The following is a 26,833-nucleotide window of genomic DNA, read 5'->3' as shown; positions in this document are numbered from 1 at the left end:
ACTAAAATAACGTCGTTTTGATTTCTAAAAAAAATATGGTTAACTTAGATGATCCGAACCTTGATCCAGGTTTAAAAACTCTGGATCCATGTACCTAGTTCTTTTATTTTATTTTTTTCGTTTAATAAGGTGTGTGGTGGCCATCCTTTTAAAAAAAAAAAATCATAAAGAAAAATATTGCTGCTCTTGTACCTATAAAATGATATATCATGCATATTGTTTTTTTTTTCATAAGGAAATACATTGCTGCTCCTAATGCTCTAACCCACGAGCTCACATTACAACCGACACGCATGGACCATTGAGTGAGAAAACGAATTTGTCAGCTAAACACGTGTCAAGCCCTCTTATTACGATCAACTGATAGTGGTGGATCACAGACTTTGGGTATTCAGCTCACAATGGAAGAGCTTCAGCCCAAGTGGTGGATGTGAACATGGTTGTATCTTGTCGTGGCCTCGTTGACTAAACCTATTTAATATTCTTTTTCAATTTTTTTATGTCTGGATGGCTTTTCCTATTCGTGAAGGGAATTCCAAGCTTTTCCTTTCAAGTTGTACGGTTCATCAAGAATGATGAGGTGACTTATCTCTAATAGTTTTGAGAAACCATCTTTATAAATGGCGAAGCCACTGAGAGGGTGGAATTTCTCAATAGGCATTTTGTCAACTGGCAAGAGATCTTTCAATTGAAACAAAGGGACGCTTTAATATTAATATTCATTCATTATACACAAACGTGTGATATTTATATATATCTATGTGTGTGTGTGGAATCCTTGTTACCTGAGCTATATATGGCTTTTCTCTCCAGGGAACCTACTTCTTAAATTGGCATACTATATTATTAAAATAGATATCTATCAAATATATTAAAATACAATTAACTCTTCTATATAACTCTTTGAGAAACCATACTACCAATTTAATTCATATAATCTGCCCATGAAAGAGAGATGTTCCCCCTCATTGGTGTCATTGATGGACACTGCTATTATTATATCTTCTAGCGCCCCGTACCCCGAATCAATAGTACCTAGCAGGATAAATTAGTGGCAGACTTAACATCACATGACATTACCATATGAAGCCATTCTTTAGCCATCTTATTATTTCTTCTGCCCTGAAGGTGCTGTGAATATAACAGGAGAATATTACATGGAACTACCAAACAAAGAATATCACCTTCATATCTTTAATCCTACCTCCTTACATAAATACTAGACTTTTTAATACAATTAGGCAAAACTAAGAGCGAGCGAAAGAGCATGGAACTTGATAAGCTTAAGTTCTCGATTGTCTTGACTATTTTTTGTGCCATGACAGTTTTATGTGCAGGTTACCCTTCTAGCTCTCAGAAATATACATTAGGCAAGTTTGATAAAATTCTGCTGAATATTTATTTCCCTCTTTAATTATCTTGCCATGTTATTGCAGTGGCTTACGATCCATTGGATCCCAATGGGAGCATAAATATAAAATGGGATATCCTGTCTTGGACTCCTGATGGCTATGTTGTGAGTGTCATCTCATTTTTCTTCATATATTTGTATTATGTAATGCTACGGCTAGTTTATCAGCATAAAGTAAGCACAATGCAAAGTACTCAATTATATTGCCATTCATTTTTGTCTTGAACTTGTGAGAACTCTTATTCTATAGTTGCAGCTACCAAATAGAAAATTAGCAAACTAGAGCATTGTAGAGGGCTAGAATCTGCTCATGTTCTAACAGCATATATGCGGATTTATCAGTTACATTACTAGCTTGCCTCTTAGTTAGCAAGGGTACTCAGTTTGCATTGAAGAACTCGTAAAATTTGGTCAAAATTTAAACATGCAGTTTCCAACTGAAGAGAAGAGCATCGATTAGCTTATGTATTCTGATTTGAAGTCACTGAAATTGAGATATTTTTTAGGCAGTTGTGTCGATGAATAACTTTCAAATGTATCGGCAAATAATGAGCCCAGGGTGGACATTAGGCTGGACATGGGCTAAGAAAGAAGTGATTTGGTCAATGGTGGGAGCCCAAGCCACTGATCAAGGAGATTGTTCCAATTTCAAAGGCAACATTCCACACTGCTGTAAGAGAAATCCTACAGTTATTGACTTGCTCCATGGAGTCCCTAAAACCCAACAGTATTCTGATTGCTGCAAGGGTGGTGTTTTGGCATCTTGGGGACAAGATCCTACAGCCGCAGTTTCATCATTTCAGCTCAGTGTTGGTCTCTCTGGTACATCCAATACAACAGTTGCACTGCCCCAGAATTTCTTTTTGCTTGGTCCAGGACCAGGCTATACGTGCAGTGCAGCAACAATTGTTTCACCTTCAGTTTTCTTCTCAAGTGATGGGCAGAGAAAAACACAAGCAATGAGTGAGTTGGTCTTCCTCTTAAAATCTCCTCTGGCCAGTGTAGTTCCTGCGTATAGAGTTCTGATTCTTTGATTATCTGTTTCTATAATATTGCAGTGACCTGGACTGTGACATGCTCTTACTCGCAAATGCTTGTGTCTAAGAATCCCTCCTGTTGTGTTTCTTTGTCATCCTTTTACAACTCTAAGATCACTCCCTGTCCGTCCTGTTCTTGTGGGTGCCAGAATAATGAAAATACTAGCTGTGTCATGTAAGAAGTCACACTCACTTGAGAAACAAGTTAAATGTATTTCACGCTGCATCGATTAGTGTGTTCGTTCTGTTAGATGTGTCTCTGTTTCTGATTCATGTATTTGAACTGTAAAATAACAGGAGCAATTCCAGAATTTCAAGTGTTGTAGAAGCAAGTACATCAATGCTTCAGTGTACTTCACACATGTGCCCAATCCGGGTGCATTGGCATGTTAAGGCCAACTACAAGGAGTATTGGCGTGTGAAGATTACAGTCACCAATTTCAATTATCGGAAGAATTTCACACAGTGGACTCTTGTTGCTCAGCATCCAAACCTCAACAATGTAACCAGAGTTTATAGCTTTCTCTACAAGTCATTTATGCTCTTCAATACCATAAGTAAGTCCAAAGTCCAAGAAAATCCACCTTACATGGTTTCTTTTATTTGTGTATAGTTCTGATTCACTGGTAATGGTGCTTTCATTTCTTATGACACAAGCATTCCTATATGCAGACGATACTGCCATGTTTTATGGGAACAAAAATAAGAATGACATGCTCCTGGAAGCCGGGCAAAATGGGAATGTTCAATCAGAGATTCTGTTTGGAAAGGACATGAGCAGATACACATTGGAGCATGGCTGGGGTTTCCCTTCGAGAATTTACTTCAACGGTGATGAATGTATGATGCCTCCTCCTGATTCATATCCATTTCTACCCAACTCTGCTCCTTTCAGTCCAACAGCCTCCTCAACACCAGCAATATTTCTAATTCTCATCTTGCTAGCCCTTCGGTGTTCGTTGTTCTAGTAGATATTGAACCTAGCTGGATAGGATTAATTGGGAAGTTCTTATGAAGACAAGGAGCCATCTTATCAATGTACCAACCTTTTGTCCTTTTTTTTTTTAATTAAAATGTTGAAAATAAACCACTTGGTTTACAGAAAGATGAAGCACCGCTGGAAATCATATACATAAGGATCGACGTGTAGAATTCGCTGTAGTTTATTAAAATACGACTCGGGAGATTAACATATATGTGATTTACTTATGAACAGGTGCTCTCTCAGATTATGTATTCTAATGCATGGATGGAGAATACTGTCGGTAGATGGGTCCGTGGCTCGTTTATATTTGTATAAATTTTAATTCGCCTCCCGTGAGGTTATTAATTTATATTGTCTATTTCAATTTTACCTTAAGAGTTTGATTTCTATCAATAAGCTCCGACAAGTTTCATTGTAGATTCAATCTATTTCCCGCCGTCCATTTATATTAGTAATAGTAGCAGAAATCATCGTTCGTGATTTGACATATTAATATTGCTGATGGAAATCTCATCAGCAAATTTAAATGAATTAAAGACCGACAGTCTTCTCACATCCTTTCCACTTCTCACTTTCATAAAAAAAAAATTAAAAAAAAAAAAAACAGTGACCCCTCTCATCCATTTTTATTTATTTTTAACTGATTTATATTTTAAATTAATTTATTTAAAAAAATTGTGGAATTTATAGTGTAATTATATATTTAAGTGTTTTACAACTTTTCCTAGATAATTTTGTTGTATTAATGTATGATCTGTATTTTAGGGTTTGTTTAGGATTTGGGGGAAATGAATCTTATATGTTATCTGATGAAATTAAGTTTGATTTTGTAAATTTTGTGTGTTATAATTGAAGAAATGATGGATAATTTAATGGTATCAATTATATTTTGTCAATTTTATTGGTAAGTTAGAAATTTAGAGAAAATTTATTTTTGTGTAATTGATAATAATTCAAAGGTATTAATTTAGGTTGACTAAGTTGAATTGAATAAATGATGGATAACTCATTAGGTACCAATTATTTTTTGTCAATTTTATTGTTAAATTCAAATTTTGATGGAAAATTGAATTTGTGTGAAATTGATACTAATTAGGGTTTATCATGTTTCAATATATGAAGTGTTGGATAGTTATTGGATTGTGAATTTAATTTTTTTTTTAAAAAAAAAGTATCTTCAAATAGTTGAGAGTTTCATTAATTTTGTACTTTTTAATTCAAATAATATTAGTGAAAATAAAATTAGATGTCCATGTGCTAAGTGCAAAAATAAAAAGTTTCACTACAAAGATGTTGTGATGATGCATCAACTTAAAAGGGGGTTCATCGAGAAATACTTAAATTAGTTAGTACACGGAAAACCCTATATTCCTTACAAATTAAACCATATTAGAAAGGATGGTTGACTCAACTTCTAACTTTAGCAACATATAGGTTTGTGGATGATAATATTAATCCTTATAAAGGTATGGTGATCGATGCAATGAGAATAAATCAAGATTATTTATATAAGATTCACATAACATCCTTGTAGATTAAGAACCTAATATAGATGCAGCTAAGTTCTCTGAATTTTTTAAAGATTCTAATGAACAATCACTACCAGAAAACCGGCGAAAACCAACGAAATTACCGACGTAATTTTTTCGTCGGTAATTCTTACCGATGGAAATAATTTCGTCTCCAATTCTGTCGGTATATACTGACGGCATAACTCCATCGGCGATCCGGTCGGTAAATACCGACCGTATCGTTGACGGCCTATACAGTTTGTTTGGAAAGATGCAACGGTGTGGTGACGTAGAGTTTTTTCAGACGATTTTACCGACGGATTCAAACCGAGATAGCCGTACAGTGACGTGGCACTTTCACCGTCGGAATCACCGACGGATACATTCCGTCGGTGATTCCATCGGTAAAAGCCATTATATACGTACCCCCTATGTCGACACTCTCTTCCTCTGTTTCTCCTTCTTCTTCTTCTTCTTCTTCCCCATCCCACCTCTCCCCTCCCAAACTGCAGCCAACCACCCATCCCAACTCTCCACTCTTCTCAACACAAGCACTCAAGTTTCTTATACTTTTGTACGTGGTCACAATATCCGTTTCTTGTGGATTTTATCATTTTTTTGTAAGTAAATCTATCCTTTTTAGTTTTAACATTTAAATGTGAATTTTATTGTTTTTTTAGTATATGTATTTTGTTAACGTATGTACTTGTTTGATTGTTATTTGTCAAAGAAACTTGTAATATGAATGTATAATTTTGTAGTTGTTATAGTTTGTTTTAGATTTTGTCAAATTATATTTGTTTGTAAATTGTTGAAATTTTGTTTGAATTACACCGAATTAAATGTGTTGTGATGAAATAAATAATTAATAGCTTGTTTAACGGGTCTGTTTTAATTGTTATCAATTCTATTGCGAAGTTGTGATTTTCGTAAATTTATATATGTATAAATTTGTATGTATGAACATTGATAGTTGATAATTGATAATGAATATTTAACATAAGTGTTTTTTTAGTTTGTCGGATAATGTCGGGGAAAACCAATATTTTTGTTATGTTTTATAGAGGTTCAATAGAAGTCATGGATGATCGTTCATGGATATATCGGGACTCACCCCAAGGATTGCGGAGGATGGATTATTGTAACGATGTTCAGGGTTTTATTAATTTCGCAACATCTATTCCGAGAAATTTTACTGATGGCGGTATTAGGTGTCCATGCAGGAAGTGTAAAAATTTAAAGTTTCTGTATCAAGATGTTGTAACGATGCATCTTATAACCAAAGGGTTCATGGAGGATTACCTGTATTGGTATGCACACGGAGAACTATTTGTTCCTGATGAGAGCATGGAAGAACAGGTGGTTGGGTCAACTTCTAGTGCTAGCAACATGCATGAAGTTGGAAATGAGAACAGTAATCCTTACAGGAATATGGTTATGGATGCAATGAGAATGAGTGAAGGTAATGTCAGGGAATGTCCAATCGTAGAAGAAGAACCTAATGCAGATGCAGAAAGGTTTTTTGATATGTTGAAAGATTCTGACGAACTATTATGGGATGGCTGCACGAACCACAATAAATTATCAGCCGTAGCACAGGTGTTCACCATCAAGTTAGATCATGGGTTGAGTGAGGCCGGTTATGACAAGATTATCGAATGGGCGAGAAGCATTTTACCTGAAGGGAACAGGCTAAAAGAGAACTTCTATGCTGCCAAGTCCATGATGAAACCCCTCGGTTTAGGATACCAGAACATTGACATATGCCCTAACTTCTGTATGTTTACTACCTTGAAAATGCTGAGATGACCGAGTGCATGACATGCGGGCATTCCCATTACAAACCCAGAACTGGTAGAAGGAAGACTCTCGTGGCATATAAAAAACTTAGATACTTTCCAATCACACCTAGATTGCAGAGGTTATTCATGTCACCAAGGACTGCTGAGCACATGACATGGCACCAATCACACCATGTGGTTGATGGAGTGATGGTGTATCCTTCTGACGGTGAAGCCTGGAAACACTTTAACAGTGTGCATCCTCACTTTTCAGCTGAATCAAGGAACGTGCGTCTTGGGTTGTGTATAGACGGATTCAACCCATTCGGGTCATTTGCTGCTTCTTATTCTTGTTGGCCGGTCATACTGACGGTTTATAACTTGCCACCGGGGATGTGTATGAGGCCGGAGTTCATGTTTTTATCTATGGTCATACCAGGTCCGAGCAGTCCGGGACGGAATATAGATGTTTGTCTTCGTCCGTTGATTGATGAGTTGACGCAGTTGTGGTCCTCTGGAGCTTTGACTTATGACATCTCGAGGAAACAGAATTTTGTTATGAGAGCGGCTTTGATGTGGACTATCAATGATTTCCCAGCTTATGGAATGGTTTCTGGTTGGAGCATACATGGAAAGCTAGCATGTCCATACTGTATGGAGAACAACAAGGCATTCACGCTAATAAACGGGGGTAAAGCTTCTTCTTTTTTACTATCACCGTCATTTCTTGCCGCCGAATCACAAGTACAGAAAGAACAAAAATGATTTCTTTGTTGGCAGAGTTGAAAAGGATGTTGCACCCCCACGTCTTTCCGGTGAAGAATTATTTGATTTTGTGTCAGAGTACGGTGACATTGTGTTTGGTCTCCAATCAGGTAAGCAGAAGTTTCCTGGTTTTGGTTTGACCCATAATTGGGTGAAATGAAGTATCTTTTGGGAGCTTCCTTATTGGAAGACCAATCTTCTCCACCATAACCTTGATGTTATGCACATTGAAAAGAACGTGTTTGAGAACATTTTCAACACTGTCATGGATGTGAAGAGGAAGACAAAGGACAACATCAAGGCTAGATTGGATGTACCGGTGTTCTGTAATCGTAAAAATATGGAGTTGGTTTGTGATGGGTCGCGGGTCGCAAAACCAAGAGCAAGCTTCGTGTTAGAGAAAAACACACAACTACTAGTCTACAAACGGCTTAAGAGTCTGCGTTTCCCCGATGGACATGCCTCGAACATATCAAGGCTGGTTAATACGGAGGAATGCAGATTATATGGAATGAAGAGTCATGACTGCCATGTGTTTATGCAAACACTCATCCCATTAGCTTTTCCTGATTTGTTGCCAAAGGGGATATGGGATGCACTAACAAAGATCAATCATTTCTTCAGAGATATATGCTCCAGCAAGTTGAATCACATTGAAAGGCTTGAAAAGAATATCGTCGAGACAATATGCAAACTTGAGATGATATTCCCTCCATCATTTTTTGACTCAATGGAGCATCTACCCATACATTTACTGTTTGAGGTAAAAGTTGGAGGACCGGTCAAGTACAGATGGATGTATCCATTCAAGAGGTTAGATATTACAGGAGCTATGTAATTCATAATTAAATGTTTTTATGTTTTTTTAATTGATAATTTTTTATTAATTATATATATATATATATATATATATATATGCAGGTACTTGTTCAATCTTTAAAAAAAAAAGGTTAAGAACAAGGCGCATGTTGAGGCGTCAATATGTGAGGCCTATATTGTTGAGGAGATCTCAATATTTATCTCATACTATTTCGAACCTCATTTGAGAACGAGGATCAACCGTGTTCCACGGCATGATGGTGGTGGTGAAGTGCCTTCAAGTGGGAACTTGTCAATATTCTCCAATCCTGAACGACCCACACCTAAAAATGCCGTGAGGGGAAGATATTTGTCTAAAATAGAGTTCAGACAAGCACACAATTGTGTCATATTTAACTGTGATGAGCTGAGACCTTTTATTAAATAAGTAGATGTTCGACTTAAACTTTGTCAAGAGTGTACTATTTATATTTTGTGATACCATAAACTCATATAATTTGGAACAACCTTGCAGGCAACATCGACGATACTTACTGTCCAATAACTCACAGCTGACCGAATCCCAGATCTTTCAATTACAAGATGAACAATTTGCCACATGGTTTAGAACACATATAAGTCCTATCACAAACTCATTATCTCTTACAATATAATTAATTGTACGTCAATATTACATAATATCCGTTTATTGATTATTGTTGTATTTAATTTACAAGGTTTATCAAATGGGAGGTAGTGCTGCTATTTCACTGTCTTTACTAAGCCTGGGCCCTAAAAGAAAAGTCAAGTGCTATAACGGGTATTTTCTCAATGGATATGTCTTTCATACTGAAGAATACGGGCATGGAAGAAAGACATACAACAACGGTGTTTGTATTAAGGGATCGACTTCTAGTGAGTTTGAAGTTGACTACTACGGTAGATTGGAAGAGGTTATAGAACTACAATATCATAGCGAGCAAAATAAAGTGTTTTTATTCAAATGCTATTGGTATGACACAACTGATAGAGGAATCAGAGTAGATCATCATTATGGTCTCGTTGAAATCAACTCAAAAGCTAGACACCGCAATGTAAACGACGTCTTTGTTTTCGCAAAGCAATGCCAACAAGTTTATTATACATACACCCCTTCCTTTAGAAAGGACCGATCAAGAGTTGATTGGTTATCCGTTTTAAAAACAACACCCAAGGGTCGTGTCGAGGTTGTTCAAGATGAGAACGAAGACACAAGTGTGATAAATGAAGTCTTTCAAGCTAGTGAGTTGGTTGAACTATACCGAGTTACTCCTTCGATTGACTTAGAAGAAAATTTGAATTTTCATGTTTTCAACGATAGTCTTGTTGATGTTGACGCAGAGGAGTTGAATGTTGTTTTGAGCTCTACTAGTGGAAAACAGAATGTTGTTGAAGAAGATGATAACCACATTGAAGAGTGCGATGAAGCTGATGATAACAATTCAATTAAGGACGAAGATGAAAATTCTGACTAACTAAACATGTTCTAAAGCCTTATTTTTATAATGTAATATTTTGGAACATGAAATATTTATTTTTCTTTAATGGTCAGCTCTTGTTATTGTGTTGTGTGTGCTGTAAGTTTGCAATTCAAGATTTTGTGAAGGGGATACACAAAAAATAAGAAATATTGACGGTTTCACAGAGAGTTGAAAAAAATTTACGGGATTGTGCCACAATCACTGACGAATTACGCACATCCCGAAGCGCACGCATGTCAGACGCATATCAGTCGGCACAAGTACCGACGGATTTTCCGACGGATCGAAAAGTCTGGCGGGATTTTTGAACTTTTTTTGTGTGAATATCAATTAATTACCGACGGCAACAATAAATTTCCATCGGTAATACCGTCGGAAAAATTGTTATATAAAACCCCCCTCCCCCCATTTGGTTCATTTTTTCTTTCGGCTCTGTTTCTCTTCTTCTCCATTTCTCTTCTCCTCTCCGTTTCTATTTGGTTTTTGGAAGAGATTTTATTGTTTTGGTGGTAGTTTTAAAAGGTATGTATTCTTTTTTCTTTATCTTTGTATTTTTTTTATTTTAATTATGATTATTTTTTTTGGTGTTCTTTGTTTTGTGTATTGTTTGTAGATAAAATCTTAAATTCAACACACTATTAAGGTAAGCATTTTTTATTCCTAAATTTATTTTGAATTGATATAGTGTTTTTTAGTTTTGTGTATTGTTTGTTTTGTGTTTAGGTTGTTTTGTATAGTGTTTTTTGGTTTTTTCATTTTATTTATTAATTTTATGATATTATTGTTTGTATTGTCATAATTGTTATTGTTGAATTTATGTTTTAAATGTTAATTAATATATAGAATTACATTTAATTAGTTTATCTTAATTTAGGATATTATTGTTTGTATTGCTATAATTGTTATTGTTGAATTTATGTTTTAAATGTTAATTGAAATATAGAATTACATTTAATTAGTTTATCTTAATTTTAGGATATTATTGTTTGTATTGCTATAATTGTTATTGTTGAATTTATGTTTTAAACGTTAATTGAAATATAGAATTAAATTTAATTAGTTTATCTTAATTTTAGGATATTATTGTTTATCTGTCATTGTTATTGCTTGTTATTACATTTTTATATTTATGTGTACACGTTAATTTCTATTTTGAGGTCCATTAGGGTCGTGTCAGGAATGATATTGATTTAGTTACCTTTTGCTTTTGACCATGTAATTATTTATAAATTAAGAGTCTTGTCTTCTAAAACTTGAAATGTAATATTAATCCGTAAATTTGAATATATGACTTTAATCTAATGTTTGTAACTCTAAGTACCAATTTAACAATGAATGTTCATAGTTGAAATTGATTCTTTTACTTGAGTTACATTATATGATGTTATTGAATAAGATGTTTTGTGTTGATGATGATGATAAGTTGGGTTGAGATCCAGGATGATTGGATCGGGATGTGAAATAAAATTGGAAGTGTAATATGATTTTGTCGATAACTTGGGACCTCCCAGTATAGGGGAGACTCTGTCGAATTTTTTTAAAATAATCGAAGTTAATTATGTAATTATTCGTATAAATTTGTGTAGATGCGTAGAATGAAATCTACAGCACGTCGTCAGTAGACGGTTGCAGCTAGTTCTTCTAGCAACGAGGAGGACGTATCCTTAGGTGCTGATCACGGCGAGGAATCTGCGCCAACTTGTGATGCTGCCTCTTCTAGCGTGGTTTCACAGCGCAGAAGCGGTGTGCTTTCACAGCGGGGTCAATTCACCTACAAGTACCAGGCACAATGGAAGGATGACTTCTTAATGTAAGTTTGTTTAGGTTTTAGTTTTTTTTATATATACTTATAACATAATTTATGAACAACTAATTAATATTATTACTTTTATTTAATTTTAGGTTCACAAACATTGAGGCTGCAAGGGCTATAACATTGACGTTTAAATCGTCGATGGAGATTCCATTGTTTCAATGGCGCTAGGTTTCCAGACATCCTGAGTGGAAACTTAATATCGATGCATGGTTTAAGCGATTTCAGGTCGGTGTTAACTTTTAATTTCCAGCTTATTTTTAATAAATTATTTTTATAATTTTATATCTTGTACTATTTTTATTTTATATGAATTATTTATATACACAGAACAAATTTGAGTGGGATAGGGCGAACAACAATGTTGTGAGGAGGGTATGGCAGAATCACGCGACAACTAGGTAACATCGAAAATAATATTTATTTTTGTTTTATAATTTTATGTTTTAAATTCTATTTTTTTACTATGGAAGTAGGTTGCGTGATTTTTGGTATGACACAAAAAAAAATCAAAAAGACATGCGAGGGATAACGGTCTTGAAGGATGGAATGAGGTGGCGGTTTGGCGGGAATTCAAACCGCCATTCATCTCGGGGGAAATATGGACGGCATATATTGAGCACGTGACCTCAGAGCGGTTCTCACGGCGCTCACAGTCCGGCGCCAACAACCGGAACCGGCAAATTCATGGTTCGGTGACCATGCACACTGGCAGATCTGTCCCATTCAGTGAACATGCAAAGCGGATGGTAAGATTAATTTTAATGAAATATATTGTTAATTAATTTGTCGTTCCTTATAATATATTTAACTTTTAACCTATTTTTTTCTTACAGACTGCGTCTCTTGGACGTGAGCCGAGTCCAATGGAGCTGTTTGTAGAGACGCATGTGCGGAGTCAAGACCGCCAAAAGGAGGTGCAGCAGTTCGTGGACAACCGTGCTCAGCACTTCGTGGTATGTTCGTTCATTCATTTTATTTTGTAAGTTATTATTTTCTTGAATTGCATATGATGATTTTTTAAAAAAAATTCAGGAAACCTATAATAGCCGGTTGAGGGAGAGATATGGGGACAATCCTTCGACCCATCCAGATTTCGATCCAGATTTGTGGATGGAGATGGGATCGTCTGGTGGACCCGAAAAAAATCGGGTCTACGGGCTCTCCAACACTACGGCCGAAAACTTGCTGTCGGCCCGTAGTGTCTCAACCGTTGGGAGCTCTCCATCAATATCGAGCACCCAGTCTGAGGAGTTCATTGCCTTGAAACAACAATATCAACAACTCTCGACGAATTATGATCAGCTCCGTCAAATGGTCATGGAGATGAGATCAAAGATGGGTGATGATACATGTGCAGCTCCTTTTTGGTCGTACGGTCCCGGGAACAACCAGCCTCCTTCTCCTCCTCCTCCTCCTCCAGCTCCGCCGCTATTCTAGTTTAATTTTGTTTTTTAAACACATTAAATTTGTAATGAATATTTGGATGAATATTATTTAACATTATTTTTATATTTTTAATGTTTAATCCAATTTTATTTGTTTATTAAGATTTTTTACTATTAATAAATTATTTTTTTATATATATTTTAAATACATACCGACGACTTTACCGACGGACTATTTCTGTCGGTATTTCACAGAGAGTTGCAAAACAATTACAACCGATGCCATAATTACCGACGGAATATTGTCGTCGGTGTTTAAATACAGACGGCTTTACCGACGAAAATTATCTGTCAGTATTTCACAGAGAGTTGCCAAACAATTACCACCGATGCCATAATTACCGACGGATTATCCGTCGGTAATTACCATTGAAAATTCAGACGGGTGTAGTCCGTCGGTAATGTTCTCGCGGGAAAAAATAAATTTGGCGCGCGTATCCGTCTGTAAGACCGTCAGTGTTCCGTCGGTGGGTGGTTTTTTTTATTTGCGACGAAAATGGGAATTATCGACAAGTATTATACCGACGGTCTTATTCCGTCAGTGAGACCGTCGGGAATAATTTCACCGACGGAGTTCATGCCTGTTACCGACAGAATTAGTCCGTCGGTAAAACTGTTTAATAGTGTAGTGCATTATAGGATGGATGCACTACTCATAATAAATTGTCAATAATTGCACAAATATTTACCATCAAGTCAGATTATAGGTTAAGTGAGGCTGATTATGATCAGATCCTTGAATGGGAAAAAAAACATGTTATTTGAAGGGAATAGGTTGAAAGATGAGTTATATGCTGCAAAATCCATGATAAAGTCTCTTGGCCTAGGATATCAAAAAATTGATATATGTCCAAATTTTTGTATTTTATACTATAATGAATATACAAATTTTATGCAACACAAAACTTGTCAACATGCTTGGTATAAATCTAATAGCGGTAGAGCAAAGATTCTTATCGCATACAAAAAATTAAGATACTTTTCAATCACTTCTAGATTGCAAAGGTTATTTATGTCTACAAAAACTATTGAGTACATGACATGACATGATATGATATCATTTACATGATGAAGTGGATGGAGTCATAGTGCACCCTTTTTTATGATTAAGCTTAGAAACGGTTCAATAGGGTGACATTATGAGTTTTTAACAGAACTGTAAAACATACATCTTGGGTTGTGTAATGATGGATTTAACCCATTTAGGTTCCTTGATGCACTTTATTCTTGTTGGTTAGTCATACTAACGGTTACAACTTACCCCTATAGATATGTATGAAGCTGGAATTCATGTTCTTATCTATGATCATACCAGTCCTTATAATCCAGGTAGGAATATAAATGTTTGTCTTTAACTGTTGATTAATGAGTTAAATTAGTTATGGTTAGTCGAGGCTCTGACATATAACATCTCAAGAAAACAAAATTTTCTCTTAAAGACAACATTGATGTAGACTATAAATGATTTTTCTGCATATAGAATGGTTTTGGGTTGGATTACACATAGGAAATTAGTTTGCCCATATTGCATGTAAATTAATAAGACATTTACCTTAATCAATAATGGCAAAACTTCTTCCTTTTTTTATTACCATCAGAGGTTATTGCCAAGTCATCATTGATTTAGAAATAACATAAATGACTTCTTGAAAAGTAAAGTTGAAAGGGATGTTACATCATTTGTATTGTTGGGTGAAAAACTATATGATGAAGTTGCGAAATATGAGGGCATTGTATTTGGTTTTCATTATAGGAAGCAAAAGTTCCCTAGTTTTGGTGTGACTCATAATTGGGTAAAGTAGAGTATTTTTTGGGAGCTTACTTATTGGAAGACTAATGTTATCTATCATAATTTGGATGTTATTATACATATCAAGAAAAATATGTTTGACAAAATCTTTAACATGATTATGGACGTGAAAGGGAAAACAAATGATAATATAAAAGTTATAAAGGATCTAGCTTTGCATTGTGACCATGGGAATATGGATTTGATTAATGATGGGTTCCATGTTGCAAATCTCAAAGCCAGCTTCGTCGTAGACAAAGATGCACAACTTTTAGTCTATGAATGACTTAAAAGTTTGTGATTTCCTGATGAATATACTTCAAACATAGCTAGATTTAAGAATTTAGAGGGATACAAATTATATGAAATAAAAAATCATGACAACCATGAGTTTATGCTAATACTCATTCCAATTATTTATAGGGGTTTATTACAAAAAATAATATGGGATGCACTTATAAATATTAGTCATTGTTTTGGAGATATTTGTTCGAATAAGTTGCATACCCAAAACAAGGAGCAACTTGGAATGAACATTATTAAGATAATTTGTAATCTTCAAATGATCTTTCCCTCCTCCTTCCTCGACTCAATGGAGCATCTGCTTATACATTTGGTATATAAGGCAAAAGTTAGAGGTCCTATGCAGTACAAAGAGGTGTATCCATTCAAAAGGTTAGGGATATCCTAAATAATTAGATCTTTTTTTTTTCAAGATTTAGTTATTCATCTCTAATTACTTGAATGCAAACACTTTTTCAACCGAAAGAAAAATTTTAGAAACAAAGTGCATGTTAAGGCTTCGATATGAAAGACTTATTGATTAGTACTTAAAAGTGCATTTTTATAAAGGTTTTATATCATCATTTTGCACTTGAAGTATCAATAACTCCTTAACTAAAGCATGTTTTATAATAACAAGTTTGATATCATAAGATACCTTTAATTTATGGTAAATGTTCATGTTAAATGCAGGCCTATCATATAAATGAAAGGATTGATTGATGAGTTTAAGTACGGAAATTGAAAGGACAAAAAGAGGGCCAAACTTAGAAAAGAGATGCTGGTTCAGTCCAAACTGGAACATTGTTCGGTCATCGGGTCATATCGGAAGCTGTAGATCTTGGATTTAGGTCTGCCTTCTATGGATGGAAAGCTAAGACATATGCCTAAAACTTTCATAGGAGTCCAAGATTTAAAAAGGTCATTTTCAAGTCCAAATTGTAGCAACAACGGAGAAGTCCGAATCTGTCCTGCAGCCCAGACACTGTTCAGTGTTTAGCCCATATCTCAAATTCTAGAAGTCCAAATGACCTCAACTTTTTTTTCCTGGAAAGCTGAGACAATTTCTTAGAACTTTCATGATTTAAGTCTGTTCAAATTATGACGTTATCAATGATGTTTTTGGCAGACAAGAAGATAAGGATTGTCACCAAGTCAAGATGTGGCCACCCACTCAACAATTAGTCAACAAATCAATAGTTCTGAATTTTGGCCTATAAAGGAGGCATTTGCCATGTATATTAGGCATCTTGGTTTTCAGATCAAGATCATGCTCTTGCTCTCTCTTTATATTTTGTAATGCTTAAGTTTTGCTTAAATTAATCTCTTTCTTATGCTTTTCATTTCTTTTCCTTGTTTATTTATGTTTCTCTCTTTCATTATGTTTAGCTAAGTTTATCATGTCAAGGTGAAAAGGTTACACTAATGGTGTAAGAATAAGTATAATATAAACTTAACATAGACCTTAATTTTTTATACTAACATGTTTTATATTTGTTATCTTGTTCACTTTTAATACTTTGCTTGTTAAATGGTTAATCTAGATTTATGTTGTATAACCCTTGGTACAACAAATACTTGGCACTTTCATAGCCCAACCGTATGGTATATCCGACACCTGTGCTATGAAAGGAACTTGATTTGTTGTTAACATAAGTTATAATCATGAATGCCTGACAACATTTACAAGTATTAGCATTATTCGAATAAGATAACTAATGTAATCATGTTAACAATTTATAATCCGATTGGAACCTCTTTTGTGTGTGGTTTCCAGTTGAGTAATAAAAGGAGTTTATACTATACTTGTTTGAAATACCATTAGTGGATCCTCTAACCTTGATAATTATTTTATCATTGTTTAATCCTTACATCAATATCACATCTCAAAGCTCTCTTTAACTTATTATTGTTGTTGTTGTTGTTATTTATAATTTATATAGTTAACCTCCATGTGGTTCGACCCCGGTCTTGCCGGGTTATTTATTACTTCGACACTCCTGCACTTGGGAGAAGACATCAATATTTTGGTCGTGTTAAGTTTTTGACGCCGTTGCCGGGGATGTAAATTCTTGTACAAATTATAATATTTATTTTATTTTCTCTTTTCACTTTTCGTGTATCTAACTTTGTTTCTTTTGTTTTGTTTTTGTTTCCTTTTCTTTTGCTTTCTTCTTCCTTTTATTCTCTTCCTACACGTGCATGAGAGTTTGGTCACGTACCTTAAGTGGTAGACTTTGTAGGGTATCCTCATCATTTTCAGAAAATATAGCCGAAGAAGATAATCAGTCGCTTCATAATGAGAATAATGAGAATAACCGAGTGAGAACACTTAGAGACCACATCAATCCCACAAGAACAAGTGCACCCTCATGCATAGTTTTTCCTCCTGATGCATCTCATTTTTATTTTAAGTCAGGCATGATTCAACTTTTACCTTCTTTTCATGTCTTAGATTTAGAAAATTCATACTTGCATTTAAGGGAATTTGAGGAGGTCTGTAACACCTATAATGACTCAAATTGTAGCATGAACACCATCATGTTAAAGCTTTTTCCTTTTTCATTAAAAGATAAAGCTAAAACATGGTTACAAAATTTGAGACCTGGATCCATTCGTGCTTGGGATGAAATGCAACAACAATTTTAAAAAAAAGTTTTTTCGATCTCACAGAACAAGCTCTTTCAAAAGACAAATCATCACTTTCACTCAAAAACCAGGAGAAATATTCTACCAATGTTGGGATAGGTATCGAGACTTGCTTAATACTTGCCCTCATCATGGTTTTGAAACATGGAGATTGGTTTCACATTTTTATGAAGGGTTAACTCCTAGAGTTAGGCAAATGGTTGAATTGATGTGCAATGAAACTTTTGAGGATAAAGACCCTAATGAAGCAATGGAGTACCTAGACTTGTTAGCTGAAAATGCGTAAAATTAGGACACTACAGGCACCAAGTAAAACTCAACCTCATACATCTAGTGGAGGTATGTACAACCTTAGAGAAGATCATGACCTCCAAGCCAAGTTTGCATCTTTAGCTAGAAAAGTCGAGGCACTAGAATTAAAAAAGAGTGGTCAACTAAAATCTGTTCAAGACATTATGTGTCAAATCTGTGAAACTAATGAACATTCAACCAATGACTGTCCAACTTTGCCTTCTTTTAAGAAATGTCTCCATGAACAAGCTCATGCTTTAAACAGTTTCCAAAGGCCCGATCATAACCTATACTCGCAAACATACAACCCTGGTTGAAGAAATCACCCAAATTTCAATTGGAAGAGTGATAACAATAATGCACAAACTTCACAACCACCATTTCAAGCACACCATAATTTCCAAAATTCCCATGGATATGCACCTCCTTATGCTCCCCCTCCTAAAAGAAATCTTGAGGAAACATTACATGCATCATTGAAAAGCAGGAGACAATCAACATTCAACTTGCTCAAAGCATGACAGATTTTAAAGATACTCTTGCAAAATTGACACCTGCTCTCAGTTTTCAAGAGAAAAGTAAGTTTCCATCTCAACCACAACAAAATCCAAAGGGGCAATACAATGCAAATGCAAGTAGTTCTGAAAGCCAACACATGGATTAAGTTAAATCAGTCACTACTCTTCGCAGTGGTAAGGTTATTGAAAAACCCATTCTTGAACGTTGTGAGAAAGATGATGAGTCAATCTCTGAGGGTAAGGAAGAGGTTGAATCTGAACATTGTAAAGAAAAGACTGATTCTTCGTCAGCACTTCCATTTCCTCATGCCATGACCAAACAAAGAAAAGTCAATCACAACTTTGAAATCTTTGAAACTTTCAAGCAGGTAAGGATCAATATACCTTTGGTGGATGCTAATAAATAGGTACCTTCTTATGCTAAATTTTTAAAAGATCTGTGCACTGTGAAGAGAAAACTGAATGTGAAAAAGAAAGCCTTTTTAGCAGAACAAGTAAGTGTCATTCTTCAAAACAATAATGCTTTGAAATATAAAGACCCTGGTTGTCCTACAATTTCATGCTTTATTGGAGAACATAAAATTGAAATAGCTTTACTTGATCTTGGAGCTAGTGTGAATTTACTTCCATATTCAGTTTTTCAGAGTCTTATCTAGGTGAGTTAAAACCAACTTCTGTAACTCTTTTACTTGTTGACAGATTTGTAAAAGTGCCTAGAGGAATGGTTGAAGATGTGTTAGTACAAATTGCTAAATTCATTTATCTTGTGGATTTTATTGTCTTGGACACACAACCTGTTGAAGCATGTAATTCATTTCTTGTTATTTTAGGAAGTCCATTTCTTGCAACTTCTAATGCATTGATTAATTGTAGGAATGGACTGATGAAGCTATCTTTTGGAAACATGACATTGGAGATGAATATTTTTAACATTTGCAAGCAACCTGGAGATGATAATGATTTACAAGAAGTAGATGTTATTGAAGAATTAGTTTATAATCAACTTGAATCTACTTTGAGTAAAATTGAGTTGGATGAATCTGAAGATTTGCTGATTTATTTTCAGGAAGAATTCACGGATGAAAAAGGCACCGAAAATGTTGATGCGGATCTTTTGTCAAGATTGACAACAGATTCGACATCCGACATCACACCAATCGATGATTACTTTCCTAACGAATCCTTACTTTCTCTTAGTTCAATGCCTTGGTTTGCTAAAAATATCAATTTTCTTGCTTCAGGATTTTTGCTAGCTCACTAGAGTACCGAAGACAAAAGAAAGTTTTTGAGCGACGTGCAAAAATTTTATTGGGATGACCCTTACTTATTCAAATATTATCCTGATCAAATATTTCAAAGATGCATTCCTGATAATGAGGTAAGTAGTGTCATTAAACTTTGTCATTCTGAGGCATGTGGTTGTCATTTCTCATAAAAAAAGACAACTGCAAAAATCTTACAATGTGGATTTTATTAGCCCACCATGTTCAAAGACACATATATGTTCTGCAAAGCTTGTGAGAATTGTCAAAAGTCAGGATTTATTTCAAAACATAAGGAATCTTTAGATAATCTTTTATTTACTTTATATCCTGGTGGAGATGTGCATTGTGCATTTCAGGACTTATGACCCCATTTCCATAAAGAACATGCTCGACATAGTCTTGGGAATCTAACTAAAAAAAACCATGTTTGCCAGTTTTTAAGAAAACTGGAAGGGAAGCCTATCCCCGACCCATAAAGGGCGTTTAAGCCGTTCTTGGACTTAAAACCAAGGGAAGATGTGAGCCACAATCACAACTACAATTTGAGTCATAGTTTGTAAAAATTTGTGTCTTTTGGTTTTATTAATAACATAATATTTTTTTATGTTTTGTTATCTCTTATATTTGTTTAAGTGTGTTTCAGGATTGTCAGTGTTCGCTGCTTCAGGTGATGACTTCTATACTCTATCTTTCTACCTTAGGACATTGAGGACAATGTCTCGTTTTGGTTGGGGGGAGAGAGTAGTAGTTGACATTAAAAAAAAAACTAACTTCCTAACTGTTTTTGCTATTATTAAAACCATTTGACAAAACTGTTATTAGGATGGCAGAGTAAGGAGGAATTTTATTGACTCTTAAGACGCATCTTAGTAAATAGTCTTATCAAGGTCTATCAGAATACTTCTTGAAATATTCAGGTTTACAAACTCTCGCATTGTTATCACTTGATTCTGCTCATATACTCATTTAACAAGTATTCTTAAACCTTCATTTTCACACACACACTTTAACATATGATTGTGGGTTGCATATTGGATTATTACATTATTTATGTTCTTTTGTTAAAGGTAACAACTAAGGGAAATAGATAGTATATAATTTTCAAAAAAAAAACAAATTGATAATATTGATGATAATAAAAACGTAGATAAGTTTGGTTTCGTAGCCTCCCTAACCTAAGCAATTAAGCCCGAAGGGGTGTTTTAACACCTAATACCCTAAAGTCAACTGACTTGGGAGCTATTGGCCCAAAGCTTGTTACATGGGTTAAGGAGAAAAGCTTAAGGGAATCAAACATTGCACTATCTATGTATCAGTATCTGCAACTCGAGTTACTAAGCTCGTAGGGGTGTCTCAACACCCAATGCCCTAAGACCAACTGGTCTGGGAGTCATTAGCCGAAAGCTCGTTACATGGATTAAAGATGCATTGTGTTTTAAGTATATGTATATATATTGAAAAAAAGAAAAAAGAAAGAACAAAGAAAAAAAAAGAAAAAAAGAAGAAGATAATAATCTCAACCCAAGGAAGTTAACCTTAAACATTAGAACAGAATATTGTTTTCTTCCAATAAAAGCCCCATCATCTATATTTTCATACATTGAGCACATAAAAAGGAAGGTTTATTAATATTTTGTTTAAGAGGTATTGAGCAGATATATAAATTTAATGAGAGTTTGTTTATCTGGATAGATTAATGGAAGTTGAATGATGAATGCCTTGCTTTGTGGAATTTGTAAAAAAAATTTCTATTTTAACATTTTGATTACTAGGGACTAGTAATAAGATGGTTAGGGGGTGTGATTAGTACTTAAAAGTGCATTTTTATCAAGGTTTTATATCATCATTTCGCACTTGAAGTATCAATAACTCCTTAACTAAAGCATGTTTTATAATAACAAGTCTGATACCATAAGATACCTTTAATTTATGGGAAATGTTCATCTTAAATGCAGGCCTATTATATAAATGAAAGGATTGATTGATGAGTTTAAGTACGGAAATTGAAATGACAAAAAGAGGGCCAAACTTAGAAAAGAGATGTTGGTTCAGTCCAAACTGGAACACTGTTCGGCCATCGGGTCATCTGAAGCTGTAGATCTTGGATTTAGGTCTGCCTTATATGGATGAAAAGCTAAGACATATGCCTAAAACTTTCATAGGAATCCAAGATTTAAAAAGGCCATTTTCAAGTCCAAATTGTAGCAACAACGGAGAAGTCTGAATCTGTCCTGCAGCCCAGACACTGTTCAGTGTTTAGCCCATATCTCGAGTTCTAGAAGTCCAAATGACCTCAACCCTTTTTTTTCCTGGAAAGCTGAGACAATTTCCTAGAACTTTCATGATTCAAGTCTGTTCAAATTATGACGTTATCAATGATTTTTTGGCAGACAAGAAGATAAGGATTGTCACCAAGTCAAGATGTGGCCACCCACTCAACAATTACTCAACAAATCAATAGTTCCGAATTTTGGCCTACAAAAAGAGGCATTTGCCATGTATTTAGGCATCTTGTTTTTCAGATCAAGATCATGCTCTTGCTCTCTCTTTATATTTTGTAATGCTTAAGTTTTGCTTATATTAATCTCTTGCTTATATGCTTTTCATTTCCTTTCCTTGTTTATTTATGTTTCTCTCTTTCATTATGTTTAGCTAAGTTTATCATGTCAAGGTGAAAAAGTTACACTAATGGTGTAAGAATAATTATAATATAAACTCAACATGGACCTTAATGTTTGATACTAACATGTTTTATATTTGTTATCTTGTTCACTTTTAATACTTTGCTTGTTAAATGGTTAATCTAGATTTATGTTGTATAACCCTTGGTACAACAAATAATTGGCACTTTCATAGCCCAACCGTATGGTATAACCGACACCTGTGCTATAAAAGGAACTTGATTTGTTGTTAACATAAGTTATAATCATGAATGCCTGACAACATTTACAAGTATTAGCATTATTCGAATAAGATAACAAATGTAATCATGTTAACAATTTATAATCTGATTGGAACCTCCTTTGTGTGTGGTTTCTAGTTGAGTAATAAAAATATTATATACTATATTTGTTTGAAATACCATTAGTGGATCCTCTAACCTTGATAATTATTTTATCCTTGTTTAATCCTTACATCAATATCACATCTCAAAGCTCTCTTTAACTTATTATTGTTGTTGTTGTTATTATTATTTATAATTTATATAGTTAACCTCCATGTGGTTCGACCCCGGTCTTGCCGGGTTATTTATTACTTTGACACTCCTGCACTTGGGAGAAGACATCAATCTTTTGGTCATGTCACTTATATTATTAAAGAGATTTTACTATTTACCTCATATTATTTTAAGTCTTACTTGAGAACAAGAATCAATTGCATTCCTAGAAATGATGATTGTGGTGAACTATCTTCAAGTGAGAATTTGTCAATATATTATTATCCCGGATGACAAACTAATAGGGAAAATATATTTGATAGACATCGAATCCAGACAAGCACATAATTATATGTTATTTAACTATGATGAATTGAGACCTTTGGTTTAGTATGTCAATTTTACAATTATATAGTTTTAAACCATTTTCTCATATAAACTAAATTTAGTAACTTCCTTGTAGGCAACATTATCAATTATTATATCTCAAAACCCAAATGTTAGTGAAGCTCAAATTCTCTAATTACAAGATGAACAATTTTCAACATGGTTTAAAAAATATGCAAGTTTTTAATAGTTCATAACTATGGTGGATTTATTTCAATGCCTTGTTCAAGTCTCTATAATCCACACACCCTGATCTTATCATCTTATTTAGGAACTACAACTACATTAGCCACTCATTGAGGATAATGGGCCACATCTAGGAATCTTGCATTCCACTGTTTCTGTATTTCTGCCTTCAACTTAAGCAGCGTATCTAGACGCATTCGTCTGGTTTTCTATTTAACTGGCTTACTCCCTTCCATCAAGAGAATCCTATGTACCACTATATCATTGTCCAAACTAGGCATATCAGCATAAGTTCAAGCAAAAACATCAACATATTCATGTAATAAAGAGATTAGGCCATCTCTTTCCTCGGTATAATAAGGGTACCAATCTTTAATTCTTTTTTTTCTTGTTTAGTACCTAATTTTTTTACTTCTAGTTCTTTACTAGTGGGTTTCCAAGTTTTCTCAAAATTTTCCATTAACCTAGTAAATTGCAATTATATTATCAAAGTTTGGCCAATTATTCTTAATACATTGAGTTCATGAATTGATGGAACTTTTAGGGTTTCTAAAACTATAAGGTGTGCTCGTGTAAATATGTTATTTGCATGCAAGATAAAAGAAAACAGAGAAACATTGTGGATATAAGAAAATGCATGATCTTATTAAAATAAAAAAGCTCATTTGACAAAGAAGATCATGTGGTATTATAAGCCAAATTGCCATCAAGAATAAAAGTAGGTCGGAACAACAGAACACAATAAAACATCCGTAAAGAGGTAAAACATCAAAACAAGATAAAACACTTTACTAGATATGGTCAAATAAGAATAATTACTTTTTGAACATAATAGGAGCAGACTCCATCTTCCAATTCTGGTATACTTCTCCCTCAGCCAGCTTCCTTATAAAGGCTTTTGTAGGGACGTCGTCAACGGTGTGCACAAACAGCTATGATAGCATCGCATCTTCTACTTTGACCTTCATTTTCTCAATATATTCCTTATCTTGATATTCCAAAGCACTAATATGGAGGTCTGCCACACTAGATATGATCGATCACCTCTATAGTAAAGGAAAAAACATTGGCTTAAAAGTATAGACTGATTAGATTTGGGCAATCCAATAACTTTTGATAATGTATCTTGCTAGAACAAAGAAAGCATGTTTTAGTGGTCCAAAAAGGTCATTTTGGGTTTGGCAGGGTTTTTTTGGGTTTTCTGAGCAGTTTTGGGTTTATTTGCATCCGATGAACATTGTCATGTGTACTAGTTTTAGAGCTCGTTTTGATTTAATTATGTTTTCTGCAAGTTCATATATCTTTATTAGTAATTAATTTAGGACTTTCAAGCATCAATAACATATTTTTGTGGGTTTAATCTTAGGGTTTTGATTTTGAATCGAAACTCATTCTTGATAAAATTATGGCTTTTGAGTGATAATCAAGGCAAACTGACACTTGATTATTGATCTATGTTGGTTTATGCACAAAACCATGCCTTTTATTGCTTAAGTTCTGGTCTCCTTCGTGTTTTGTGTTTCTAGGTTCATGAAGAACATTCATCATATTTTTGTTTGATTGTGCATTTGATATATTTTTCTGTGAAATTTCTATGTTTTTTGTGTTTTTTTTTTACTTTGATTTGTTTCGGATTAAACCTTTGCTTTTGGTTAATTTTCCTGGTCATATCTTATTTTTGGCTTGGTTTATAGTTGAACCAACACTTTGGGTTGACTCAGACGGGTCAATTTTGGGTCAGTTTATAAGGCTTTGTTTGGATGACTTTTCTTTTTGTTAAGTTTTTTGGTCGAAGGGGTTGTTTGGCAAACACACCCTTAAGCCTACTTTGACAATTTTATGTTTTTGAATAAAAGAGGTTTTACCAAACAGACCCCCAAATAATTTCAAAAAAAAATTGAAAAAAATTCAAGGACCTCTTTTAATTTATTTTTTAGTCCCTCATATATTTTTAGGCCTTTTTATTTAATATTAGGATAGTAAATTTATATTGTAAAGTACCGACCTGATATTAAAAATACTTGTCTTTCATTGAAAAACCCAAAAAAATAATCAAAATTCCTTATAAGAAAATACCAAAAAAAAGTGTGTTTTATCCGTATGCATATGGCCAAGTGTCTCAAAAATAGATTATATCTGTATATTTCCTTATATAAAAAGTCATAAAAAATAGTTTTTTTAGTTTGCATGCATCTTTATTTGGATTTATAACTAGTTTATTAAAGTCATAAGAATTTAATTTATATTTCAAAAACACCAAAACATATATATTTTTTAATATCTGAGATTGTGAACTTATATGTAAAATGTATTTCCGATATTAAATAAAAGACAATTCCTTTTATTTATGTATTGACTTTAGAATGACTAAGTTTTCATATGATAAGATACGGACCTCCTTACTGATAAGGACTTTTTTGTAAATCTTAGACAGACCAACAACTAGAAAACATAACAAGACTTTAGTTTATTTTAGACAAATAGCAATGCAGCTTACCCTAGGTAAGGTGTTTTAGGGGTGATACGTCTTTCTTATTCACAACATGTCCCCTTATCCAAACTCTCGCAGTCCGATAGGTTTCCTAGTGACCTTAATACTAGGTGGCAACTCCCATTCTTTTGGTTTCATTAATAAAGGACAAGAATTTCTTATTCTTTCTATCATACTCATTCACGTTAATCCTATTTCAGGAGGACGATTCATCATGATGCTGCACACGGGTGACACTTACAACCGAAAGTCTTGTAAGAGACTTTAGATATTTAGATAGTAAGCTTGTAAAGAAGAAAAGATAAAAGGATGGATTTACCAAATCATGAAGTGGTTAATCCTTCTCAAAATAATGGGATATTCAAAGATCTCTAAGAATGACTAATCTAAAAAAAATGTTAGAAGTAAGGACTAAAAAGCGCACTCTAAAGAAAATAGTGTTGAAAGTACTATGTAAAGAGATAAGGCTCAACGACACGCTATCTGAAAGGTGAGGGATCAAATGTGCACTTAGAAGGGAATGGTGCCAAAAGCACTATGTAAAAAACATAAGGCTCAAAGGTGTGCTATCTAAAAGGTAGGGACTCAAAGACACACTTAGAAGGAAATAGATAGGGTTTAAAGACGCCTTATCTGGCATGTGAGGGCTTAAAAGTGCACTCAGAATAAAATAATGCAAAAAACACTATGTAAAAGAGATAGGGCTTAAAGATGTTTTATTTGGAAGGTGATGGCTCAAAGGCACACTC

At 34.3% G+C, this 26,833-nt stretch overlaps 1 protein-coding gene across 1 annotated transcript; it reads left to right on the top strand.

Moving 5' to 3' along the window:
• Positions 1–1,117: 1,117 nt before the first annotated feature.
• LOC7484714 (COBRA-like protein 4) lies at positions 1,118–3,808 on the top strand. The gene is made up of 6 exons (XM_002318538.4): positions 1,118–1,337; positions 1,437–1,516; positions 1,918–2,374; positions 2,470–2,623; positions 2,746–3,005; positions 3,121–3,808. The coding sequence occupies exons 1-6, from the start codon at positions 1,268–1,270 to the stop codon at positions 3,414–3,416; spliced, it is 1,317 nt and encodes a 438-aa protein (XP_002318574.4). The 5' UTR covers positions 1,118–1,267; the 3' UTR covers positions 3,417–3,808.
• The last annotated feature ends 23,025 nt before the right edge of the window (positions 3,809–26,833 follow it).

The sequence above is a fragment of the Populus trichocarpa genome, chromosome 12 (genome assembly GCF_000002775.5).
Source record: "Populus trichocarpa isolate Nisqually-1 chromosome 12, P.trichocarpa_v4.1, whole genome shotgun sequence".
Taxonomy (NCBI): domain Eukaryota; kingdom Viridiplantae; phylum Streptophyta; class Magnoliopsida; order Malpighiales; family Salicaceae; genus Populus; species Populus trichocarpa.
Note: the sequence above shows the minus strand (reverse complement) of the source record. Positions and strands in the feature narration are given on the sequence as shown.